Source organism: Leptidea sinapis, chromosome 28 (assembly GCF_905404315.1).
Source record: "Leptidea sinapis chromosome 28, ilLepSina1.1, whole genome shotgun sequence".
Classification (NCBI taxonomy): domain Eukaryota; kingdom Metazoa; phylum Arthropoda; class Insecta; order Lepidoptera; family Pieridae; genus Leptidea; species Leptidea sinapis.
The window spans coordinates 2,606,324-2,618,881 of record NC_066292.1 but is presented as its reverse complement, the minus strand read 5'-3'; the positions used below and the strand labels follow the sequence as shown (position 1 = coordinate 2,618,881).

General features: G+C 35.4%; 1 protein-coding gene across 6 annotated transcripts in view; it reads right to left on the bottom strand.

Annotated features, from left to right (window-relative positions):
• LOC126973158 (protein unc-13 homolog A) overlaps window positions 1-12,558 on the bottom strand; it is a 116,118-nt gene that overhangs the window by 19,155 nt on the left and 84,405 nt on the right. For all 6 annotated transcript variants that reach the window (XM_050820363.1, XM_050820364.1, XM_050820365.1 and 3 more), the window contains exons 14-24: window positions 12,277-12,435; window positions 10,107-10,232; window positions 9,647-9,814; window positions 7,921-8,034; window positions 6,530-6,697; window positions 5,964-6,185; window positions 5,042-5,208; window positions 4,136-4,277; window positions 2,668-2,799; window positions 2,011-2,154; window positions 799-1,018 (exon numbers count right to left, since the gene is read on the bottom strand). In XM_050820363.1, coding sequence (XP_050676320.1) covers window positions 799-1,018; window positions 2,011-2,154; window positions 2,668-2,799; window positions 4,136-4,277; window positions 5,042-5,208; window positions 5,964-6,185; window positions 6,530-6,697; window positions 7,921-8,034; window positions 9,647-9,814; window positions 10,107-10,232; window positions 12,277-12,435 — 1,762 coding nt within the window. The remainder of the gene's footprint in view (window positions 1-798; window positions 1,019-2,010; window positions 2,155-2,667; window positions 2,800-4,135; window positions 4,278-5,041; window positions 5,209-5,963; window positions 6,186-6,529; window positions 6,698-7,920; window positions 8,035-9,646; window positions 9,815-10,106; window positions 10,233-12,276; window positions 12,436-12,558) is intronic.

The window sequence follows — 12,558 nt, the reverse complement described above, 5'->3', positions numbered from 1 at the left end:
TCAACAAATGGTCCACACTTGGAGTGAACTATTTGTTTCCATCGGCTTCTGTCCATCGCGGCCCTGACGACGGAGCTAAACCTCGGGGACCTGGAGTCTTTTATTTGGTCCGTCCATCTGGTAGGAGATCGGCCTCGGGCTCGCTTGCGGGCTCATTACCTCTTCGATTATGTGGCCAAAATACGAAAGAATTTATTGGTGGCATATCATGGACAGACGGGTTTTTATCTTGAGCTGTGAGAAGATCGATACATTTGTTCTCTTGGCCGTCCAAGGTATTCTCAACATACGCCTCCAGCACCACATCTCCAAGGCATCAATCCTCTTCCTGTCTCGAGCCCGTATCGTCCACGACTCCACGACATACAGAAAAATGGGGAATATCAAGGCACGTAGTACTAAGCGGGTCTTAGTGTTAATAGTGATTCCCCTCTTTTTCCATATTTTTGTACAGGCGGGTCATAGCATCCTTGGTACCAATACGTCTTTTTATCTCCGGCACACAAGTGCCAACTGAGTATCTCATTAGCTTGATAAAATGATAAAAGTGCGAAAACATTATTGATGTGATCATTTAGTAACTTCAGGTAACACGTGCGCTCGTTTTACTTTTTTAAATCGTTTTAATTTATGTTAATTCGGATCATACATACATTTTATGTGTAAATAGACTTTTATTCATTTAACGTGTACACAGATTTTTTTTTTCTTAACATACATTTATGGGATGCATTACCTGATGGAGATTAGTAATAGGTAAATCGCGTCTATTCTAGTCAATTTATCAATCAAACATACCTTGATTCTGCTGACTGGTCACAAACGTCCTGATCAAAGTGTCTGTGGTCTGGGTATACAAACTGAGCGCGTATCTCAGTGACTGAAGTTCAGGACTCTTCTCCAGAAACGTCTTCTTAAGGCCATTTCCTCCAGCGTGGAAATACAGTTTGATCGTGTCCAAAGCTGCATCTAGCACTGCGCACTGCTTTGGAGTTAAACTCTTCTCAGCAGATAAATGCTGGAAAAATAAATGATAGATATTATTTAACTGCCTTGGGTCTCAAAGATATTTAACAATACTAAATATCTATAGACTGTTATCTCAAAAATATAACAAAATCATAAGTAGTTTGTTCATTTAAATAAAAGCACACTTAAGAATGTCGATGTTTAAATACATTCAACTATGAGAAGAATTGATATGAAAGCTACAATTTTTTAATAAATGTTTATTTCATTTAATACTTTTCAATTTATACCAAATACCTACAACCCATGGATCAGTTTGAAATTTGAAAATATAATTAATGAATCATATAAAACCTTCAAGAGGTATTGAGGTCAAACCACATACACTGTAAAGAAATAAAGCTATTATTTGAATATTTGAAGAAATATATAAATATCAATTTAAAAACAAAAAAAAGGGTTCGCTATGAAAGGATCGTCTGCCACGACAAGTACCTCACGAGCGTGAAACATAGAACGGCCATTGCATTTCAGAAAAGGGAACGACCCGGTCCACGATACCACCACAAGCAATATCAGCTTGCTTGACGAAACCTGCCTAAATTACTATTTTATTTTTTTATTTCCTAATGTTTAGTGTTATGTTTTTTTGTATATATATATATATACAACACATATGATATACAAATATATAGATATACAAATTTTTGTTATTAAATTGTAGCTGAGAAAATTAGACAAAAAACAATAAACAATGATAGAAGCTGAACAAGATACTTCAGCATGTAAATATAATATAACTATGTAAACAGAATTAACAATCACATTTTGAGAAAAGTTTATGATGGAAAATAGTATTGTGCTAATGATAATATAAAGTTTTCACTGAATATCAAAACAATACAAAGTAAATATCATATAAATTGTATTTGATCTATATTAAATGGCCGCAGCTTCCGGATTCTAGAATTTATGAACGAAGGGAATGCGCTATTGGCTTAGTACGGGCAATAAATAAGCACAATGTTTACAGTATGTTACCTCTTTAGATATATCCATAACACCGGACAAGGCATGCTTGACGTCTTGTTTGCCAACTGTACTCTTGAACAGTTGCGTCATGTCTTCAATCTTCGCGTTGGCTGCCAAATTCTTCGCGTTGTTGGTAAGATTCTTCAGCATCATCTGTTTGGATCGTGAATAGGGTGTGATTTATATGTCTTCACCTTGTATGAGCGTTTTGCAGGTGTAATTATAAGTGTTAACGATTATATCATAAATATAAATGTGAGTGAAACAATAGCAAATCACTTGGTTGTAAATCTAAAGAATTTTTAATGATCGAAGCATATCATTTACAGTCTGATAGTGGAACGGCAAAAGTGTGCTTGAAGAGAATGTAACATAAATTGTACTTTATTTAACGCTTATTCGGGTAAAGTTGGCGCGAGTTGACTAAGGGAGAATTGGTGAGTATAGTTGGATTCGAATTATTATGCACGTCGTCTTGATTTAATTCTCAGACTATACTGGCATCCTATTTTATATTTGTAGCAGTAATAACGTAGTATTGGCATATTAATAACATAAAATTGTATCTTTTAATATTTTTTTAAAGGATTAACATTTTGCTTGATGAAGGTATTGTATTTAAATGTATAACACTCACTTTAATGAAATTAAATATTGATATTGTACCGTTTTATCTGTCATTGGTGGAAGTACCACTGTCTTCTCTAGGATCTTCATCACAATCTTCCACAACTCCTTCAACAATCGCTTCAGAACTGTCTTCTCGCATGACTCAGCATACATTGTTAGTGATCCGTCCTGATAAAAAGAAGGAATTTCATTTTGTAGTGACTTCAATTTGAATTTGATTTAAATAGTGATCGTAAACCAAATAAAACATGTTTGAAGCAGAAATAATACGCTCTAAATATTAAGATTATCATTCACACGTATTCGGTAGTCAAACCGCATATACAGCATTTATAGCATGGACAAAATAAAGCTAAAAACATCAAATGATCACATGAGTCAGCAAAAAATTTCATTTTGTATTATTTTTTAAATAAATAACTGTTTGTTCTCTCTCATAGCAGCATTTTCTCGAAGGGATAGTATATTTAACTGAGATCAAAAAGGACAATTTTGGACTATGAATAAATTTTGAGAAACTGCCTGCCTTTTATGCCTTTCAATGAATAAAAATGAGTTTGTTGTGAAGAACTATTCTTCACAGAACCGGAATTTTCCCAACTTAAGCCACCTTTATTTGTCTGTTTGCCGATGGTAAAAAAATGGGTAAATTTTTTTATTCGGGTAGATTGGTTATATAATTATAATTCGATATAATTATTTGAGTGGACTGTATTTGATTTTATTTTTATTGAGGAATTAATGTGAGTCTTCTTTGAGCCCTACGTCAATAAGCAAAATGAGGTTAAAGTTAAAATAGGGCCAACTAACTAACCCTAAATTTCCACGCCCCTTCCTGACTCAGGTTCTAGCATCTTCAATCCACCACCATCATTTTCACATTGATCGCAAATATATACAGTCTCTCAAAGAAAAATTTAAAGAAATTAATATTATGACTGTTCATTGTCAGTACATTTATGAAAATTTAATATACGTTCACAAAAACCGTCACCTTTTTGCACTTAATAGTGATTTTCGTTATTATAGCACTAGAAATAAGGGATTGCTTGTAACTAATTCTAGTAGGCTTCATAAGATACATAATAGCTTTAAGGGTAAATGTATACACTTCTATAATAAAGTCCCAGCCACTGTTCAGGCATTATCTATAAATAAATTTAAATGTTTTATAAAAAAATGGCTCTGTCGTAAATCCTATTACTCCACTGCTGAATATCTAAATGATCGGACAGCCTGGGACTAGATTGTGATTATTTTATAGCGATAGAAATGACTGTACAATATTGTATATTTTTATTGAAAAGAGCGCAAAAAAAAGAATGCTGGGAGAGTTTCTTGCGCCTCTTCTTCTCCCTCAGAGCGCCATTTGTTTCCGAAGCGGTAGTAGTGTCTAGTAGTTATTAGAAATGACATCAAAAAGAATTCTAAAGAATTTTGAGAAAATAAATGCCTTTAATGCCTTACAATGTTTAACTATGACTTTAACATTAAATATTAATACCAGTATATCCATGAGTGGTCTCAGCACTTCATCAGCCTCGTGATGAGCGGGAGGCTGTGGCGCGCCGGGTGCACCACCTCCCCCCACTTTTTGTAACAGCTCTCCCAGTTCCTTCACACTTGCTGTTATACGGATTTCTAAGCTGAAAGCAAAAATTGAAAATTTGTCATATTGATATACTGATTAGAAGAAATCATAGCTCATGTAGGGAATTACAGATACATGAGATTTTTTTTAATGAAAATAAGGGACGAGACGAGCAGAACGTTCACCTATTACAATGCAGTGCCGCTTAGGATTCTTGAAAAACCCAAAAATTCTGAGTGGCACTACAATTGCGCTCGTCACCTTGAGATATAAGATGTTAAGTCTCGTTTGCCCAGTAATTTTACTAGCTACGGCGCCCTTCAGACCGAAACACAGTAATGTTTACACATTACTGCTTCACGGCAGAAATAGGCGCCTTTGTGGTACCCATAATCTAGCCGGCTTCCTGTTCAAAGGAGCCTCCCACTGGTAAATAGATTCCATCTTTACGTCCCTGGGATCACCCATCAGGGCGCAATGCAAGGTGATCAAGGTTATGTAAAATGAACTTCAGATTGGAGTAGGTACCTAAAGTACCCCAAAAAGTGTTGTTTTTTTTTAATTACTCAAATAAAAAAAAAAACAATATGAACTTTATTAAACTGATACATTGATTAGAAGAGAGATCATTGATGGTGCTGTAACGTGATCAGGGCTATGTGAAATTAACTTCAGATAGGACTAAAGAACCAAAAAAAAGATTTTCTTTTTAATTTCTCAAATTTTGCATGAGAAGCAATGATCCATACTAGTAGGTGAACCCTATCTTCTTTAATATGTCCTCAGCATTCATTTAAATGTTAGATGTTACTTATGTACCTGTTCGCGAACATGGAAGCGAGATCATCAAGAGTGCTGTTAAGGCTCTGTTGTAGATCATGAAGTATATCGGCGGCATCGCGTTCCAATTTAGTTCCACCCATTGCTTCAAACATCTTCTCAAGCTGCACCCGAAGTTGCTGAATGTTATTCATTAAGATGCAAGCCTGTTATACGAGATAAGCCAGATATAATAATATTGATAAATTAAGCGAAATTTGAAAACAAAATTTTATGAACGATGCGGGACTAGAACCCACGAACTCTCGCGGTCCGTGCGAGTGCTGAGCTAGCTCAGTTGGGAGAGCACTCGCAAACAATTTTGTTTCGAAACTCGTTCATAAAATTTTGTTTTCAAATTTTATTTGTATTTTAGAAGAAGTGAGGGTTAAAAAAAAATAACAAATTATGCGAAATAATCTACATATTAAGAATATTGATCACACAGATTAATTTAAATTTTTGGCAATTCAAAAGACAGAGTTGTTGGAACATAACACACAAGCTCCATCATACATCAATGAACCAGGTAGAATTGTTGTTGGTTGATCTATATGACACAGGATTTTAAACGTATCTTATGACTATTATAATTTTATATGTCATCTGTGATTCTTCGAATATTATTTAGATTTAAAATAGCTTTTTTTATGGAGTAAATCGGCAAGAGTTACGTGAGCCACGTAATAGGAAGTGAAACAGTAAACGTTCAAGGACATCTGAAATACTAGTGGTCAAGGTTGCTGTACCGTGGGATTATGCTTTATGTTTCAAAGTTACTAAGTCTTATTGATTTGGGAATACAATAGCCGTCAAATGAATCCTCAAGTGGAGTGCTAGATATCAACATAATGGAGATAAAACTTTGCTGTACTTTGGTGAAAATCGGCTTATGATAAGTATTTATAAAAATGTTACTTACTACTCTTTCTTCTTTTAGATGTTCAGGGAACTCTTTTTTCACGATGTCAGCGTAAGCCACTAGCACTTTGACGATTGTCTTCGCGAATCTTTTCATGTATCTCTTCCATATCTCGGGGTCTGGACACTCCAGTTTAGAAACCACATCAAAGCACTGGGTTAGTTGCGTGAACACGTCCACCACAGAATTACTGAATAATGCGTGCTCGCTTGACTTTTGGAACTGGAATAAAAAGAAAAATTTTACACTTTCATATTTTCCATTCCATTTTTTTATAAAAAAACGGAACGAGACGAGCAGGACGTTCAGCTGATGGTAATTGATAGCTACGGCGCCCTTCATTACTGCTTCACGGCAGAAATAGGCGCCGTTGTGGTACCTATAATCTAGCCGGCTTCCTGTGCAAAGGAACCTGTGCAGGTTCATTGTTGGGATCCATTTATTCAAAATATGGCAATAAAAATGTTGAAGTTACTACTGTGCTTAGTAACGATGATACAGCTACGAAAGAACTTGATGTTTCGTGTTTAAAATTAATATATTAGCACCGAGCAGTATTCACTTACCCCATCTCTCTTATCTCTATTGAAAGCTCCATTCAAATACTCCAGAGACACATCATCATTCTCGTTGAGCCACTGCATTACGAACGGTTCAAACCAGGCTGGATATTCTGGTACAGCACCACAGTAAGGTGGCACATCCTTCACGTAGTTTGTATGTAGCCATTTTACCTAAAATAAAAATATATTACTAATGTATTTAAATAAGCTTGAGACTCATTGGAAGCTTAACGGCGTCTCTCTAGTACCCTCTTGATTGAATTGAAATCAGTCCTGCCGCTACCCTTCAGCCAAATGCGGTCATGGATACGTTCTCTCACCAACAACCTATACAGAACCCGATGGACAAATGTCTCAGGCTGTAGACAGTCGAAAGAGGCGATTCCTGCACTATCGCCCAAACTGACACGTCGACTTATTAGCCTAAACAGACACGACATCCGAATCATGGTCGGCACTCTTAACGGATCACACATCACTGAACAAGCACCTATTTACAATCGGCGTTATGGACAGTCCTAGGTGCAGGGGCTGTCTAACCTGTGTGTTGCGAATGTGCTGGAGTGGCCAACCAACGGGCAAAAACCTTAGTGAATATAAGGTCTCTCCAGGAAGTCTGCTAACACCCCAGGAGTGTTACGAACTTCTGGAAGGAGCTGGGTTGGTTGGAATGACTGGCCAACACTGCACGCAAAATGGACCCAACTAAGCAGTCTAATTGCGAAAACAGGAGCCCTTTACCAATACCAATACCAATGAATTGAAATAAATATAGATTCGTAATCGGTCTTCACGCCATGCATAGTCTGTTGCCACTGCCTTTTGTAATTGTAATATAAAAAAATTCGAACTTCGTTATAGTTTGATAAATTCTTTTTTCTTACGAAAATTTTACGAGACCAGCAGGACCTTTAGCCGATTCTTGAAAACCCCAAAAATTCTGAGCGGCACTACAACAGTTGTAGTGTTACTGCGCTCGTCACCTTGATAGCAATTGATACGCCCTGCCCATTACAATGCAGTGCCGTTCAGGATTCTTGAAAACCCCAAAAATTCTGAGCGGCACTACAACAGTTGTAGTGTGCTGCGCTCATCACCTTGAGACATAAGATGTTAAATCTCATTTGCCCAGTAATTTTACTAGCTACGGCACTCTTCAGACCAAAACACAGTAATGTTTACACATCACTGCTTTACGGCAGAAATAGGCGCCGTTGTAGTTCCCATAATCTAGCCAGCATCCTGTGCAAAGGAACCTCCCACTGGTAAATTCTATTTTAAAAGCAGTGCGCGGGTATTTTTCAACCTTACTTACTTTAATTGAATACGTTATCCGAAAAAGTAACAACTAAACACATTTACTTTCATTTGTAAACAATAAGTATAGATGTTACCTTAAAGTGTAAGTTCATGTAGGCGGAAGACTTGCACAGACGATGCTGTTCATGTTCTTCAAGAGCATACTTCATGTCCACTGCGAATAGTGACCACATGGTTGCTGCAGATAACTGTAAGAATATATCAGAAGGTATTTTACGCCATCTTGGAGGTTGAAAAAAAAAAGATAAATGATTCATAACAAGATAAAGGATATGATAGAATAGAAAAGAAAGTAAAAAAGGACAACGTGCACAGAAATTATATTTCAAGGTACTTTCTACGTTTAACACCACATAATAAAGAAAAAAAGAATCACTGATCACCACTGACACAAGCCAATTGTTAATTTTTGTATGAATCAGGTAAGTAAGTAGCTTGAAGAAAGTAACATCCAACGCAAAATAATTTAGGTAGGGACAAACAATTGCCAACATTATGATTTTTGTTTTAAATTTTATAAAAAGAAAATTGTTGCCAAATAAGTCAAAGTCACAAATATTTTATTGACATAAAATCAAAAAATGGCTCGTTAACGTCAATCACCGAAAATACAATTCAAATACATGCTAATTACACAAAAGCTTAAACATATGTATATTTTTAAAATAATACAATCCAGTAAAACAATACAAGGCTGAACCATAAAATCCATGAAAAATAACAACTATAATACTATTCAATTCCGAATCGTAATATCGTTTATCTACACCCATGCTTTAAATCCTCTATTAAAGATCCTCAAACAGTTAGCTTATTACCAACATTAAAACACCTAATGTCGTGACAACCATTACATCATCCAAACGAGTGTTGTAATGTTGTACTGAATTTCATAACAACACTCCTTGATTTTTTTCGATCCCTTCATGCGCAAAGAGTTTCAAAAAACAGCCACATTCTTATTGCTCAATGCATGGTATCTGTATGAATTAAAAAAAAAAAATTTTCGTTTACGCGCGTTCCACACTACCAGAACGTGGCGCGCCATAAAAAAGTAGGTTATTCGAAACCCCGCCATTTTTCTTGAAAAAATGCGATTTAAGTTTTGACAGCACACCGATATTTTAAACGCTGCAAAATAACATAATATTCAAGTGTATTTTTTGTAATTGCTCTATACAAAATGTAAAATTACTACTAAAATAAATAATTCTTTCATTAATACTTAATATATTTGTATATAATCAGTAATGGATGATATTAGGTTACTATTAGAACTGGCTGTTTTAATGTTAGCAGTAAGCTAACTGTGTCAGAATATTTTAGAGGATTCATATTATGGGTGTAGATAAAGTCTTGTATGCAACTGTAGATAATTAGGTATTAAAAAACTCATGTGATGCTATTATCACACGAGGCGAAGCCGAAACCCACATTCGTGTTTTGATACCCCTTATTACACAACAGTTGCATAAATAACTATTACGTAATCTTTAATACTATAATAAGCCTTCGACATGAGTCTACGGTTAATAAAAGATTTAAATTTATTTATTGATAATTCAGATTCACTTTTTGGCAATTTATTGTAAAATTTAATACCATTGCATGCAAAAGAATTGTTTATTGGGGCACTATAAGCTTGTAGTTGTTGTAATAATATAATATATCCATATAATATATATTTAACTAAATTAAAAGTTAAATAACCATGTTTCACAACATGAGACGATGATGATGACATAATGGTTTCACCAGAAAGATTGTTATAATTCTATGAAAATCTATATCTATAATTACCTGACCAATATTCAATTCCTGTGGGAACTGGTTCAAGACTGGTGCATAAGAATTTCTATCCTCTTCTACCACCGACACGAGAAGTGCTATAATCTTGTGCCAAAAGTCCACTGAATCAAGTTGTGGGCCGTGGTCGGATGGGTCCCGTTTTACTTCATTTGGGTCGACCTGTTTTGCATATTCTTGTTAAAAATAAAATAACATTGAACACTTTAAAATGAAACACGATTTTTTTTTCAAATTTAATAGGTTCGAGTGCTGGCAAGGAAAATTTAATTATCAAAAACCTTATTATGAGTTTTAATAATTAAGCATCTCTACGATAAAATTCTAGTTCATTGTACAGATGTTGGTTAAGATAATCAATTTGACCTCCTTTGATTACACCATGATATCATAAATCTGAAAATTCGAGTAAATGTTATTCATTAAAAAGTATATTAAAGAATATGTAAGATACCTGAAATTCCCTGTTGTAGAGAACATAACAATTTTCAAACAGGAATTGATACGTCGACCTGAGACAAGCTTTCACACAGTCCTTTACAACTGTACTGGCACGCGGGGGACTACTTAGCTCTTGGACCTTAAAATATAATTAAAATCAGGAAGTGGATGAAATTATAGTTAGAAATTTACAAATTCAAAGAACTTAATTAGACGTGAAGACTTGCCTCTATATGATTATCTTATCATATAAACAGTTCTTTCAAAACACCTAAAACTCAAAATATTAATAAGAAATCTACATAGCAAGGACACCAAGTGCACTTGATGGTTAGTGAGAGGTCCTGCCAATTTCATTGCAGTGCCGCTCAGGATTCCAAATAAAGGCCCTGGGATTGCGTGAGTGCGGAAACTTACGACACATAAGATGTTAACTCAGTACCCCAAAAGCTTCAATAGCTACAGCGCCCTTCTAACCGAAACACAATAATGTTGGCAAATTACTGGTTCACGGCATACAAAGGTACCACTGCAGTACAGATCAACGCCTCCTACAAGAGTCTTCCAGATCATTTGGCAGAAATTATGGATGCCTATTTATCACGGTCCTTACGTATATTTATTGCTTCTTCAGCTTCTATCATAAATCAATTTCTCATACAAACTTCGTACCCCTGGCCGACCCCTTTTCACTACTTTTCTGATCATAAAATATTCGTCTCAATTTGTTCCAGAACTTCTATTAACATTTGCTCTATAAATTTGTAAAGGTCTATACATAACCAAAACGATCTCAGAGTCATATATCTGATTGGTTTATTACACAAAGTATGTCAAACTTCAACCACAAAGTTTGAACACGTGTCACATAAACTTCACAAGATACCAAAATGAGCTGTATAAATTGTTACACAATAAGGATTATCTAGAATATTCAATACATTTTAGTATGCAGGAGCTCAAAGTTTTAATCGAAGCTAAACTGCACTAGACACTCTGACAGTTTCTACTTAAACTTGTTGGTATATTTGGTATCCCACTTCTGATTTCGATCATTTGTTTGAATAAATTAACAGTTGACTGAATAAGTAAGAACATTGACAAGTTAGGTATTCGATAAGTTTATGTTGAGCTTTAAATCTACATTTAAATTAACATTCTGTCAAATTGTATGCGCCATGGACTGTTGCGGATCCAGTTTGTACACGTTAAATGTCTACATCTCTTGGGGCTGCGCAAAGATTATTAGCGTCATTTTATTACGCGTCTCCTACCGCATTCATTACGATGAGTGTTATAAAGAAATCATTGACCTGACTTCATACAAAAAACTCAATCAACTCAAAAATCAAAATATACCACCCCAACCGTCATATCGTTTATTAAGGGTTTAACAGGGAACTTATTTCCACGTTAGACTTATGGGTAGAATAACTTTACATCTGCGATGTTTCAGGTCTTTAACGTGAAGCTACTGACCTTCATTAACATGAAGTGCTACAAGAGAGCATGGACGAAAAGCGTGCATTCCTTCTTATTCTATTAATAAATTAATGATATTTTATCATTATTAATAACGAATGGACCAAAAGTTTAATTACTCCGACCAATACAGATGCACCGCAATAGCCTCACTCTAATTGATGAACACAAATAAAAAAGAATAAATATTGATAATGCGATGCCATAAGGGCATGTACCAGAGTCTATAAATTATAATAATATTAGTATCATCATCATCATCATCAGCCGAAAGACGTCCACTGCTGGACAAAGGCCTCCCCCAAAGATTTCCACGACGATCGGTCTTGCGCCTCCCTCATCCAACGTATTCCGGCGATCTTGACCAGGTCGTCGATCCATCTTGTGGGCGGCCTACCAACACTATGTCTTCCGGTACGCGGTCGCTATTCGAGGACTTTACTGCCCCAATGGCCATCTGTCGGTAACTTTGGTTCTCCTACGGATCTCCTAAAGTTTTTTTTAGCTTTCTCATAAGGCCCATAGTTAGCGACCACAATATTATTAATAATTTTATAAGATTATTAAAATAAATCACTCAGATTAAAGTGATTATTGTTAACTATTAGAAACTATTAACTTAGTAGTGTAAAAATGCAGTTAGGCCATTCTGGTTATCATAGCCTGATATGGTATCTTACAAATTTACAAAACACACTTACCTTCATCCTAAAGAATGTGATACTTGTTAACAAATCGACGGTAGACTTAAGATCCGTGAGTTTATCTGGAGTGGACGCTGGAAAGTTGTTTCTGTACATTGAAAGGTCTATCCGCAACGAATTGTGAAGTTGGTCGAGTAGTTTCACGAACTTTTCTTTCTGTTAATAAGTTACCAATGGATTTAGTTGCTTTGCGGTAAGAAAGTTAACCATTGTGAGTACTATTTTCTTAGTTTGATGTGCGAATGGAATACTTTTCACATAATATCTTAAAGTTGTTAA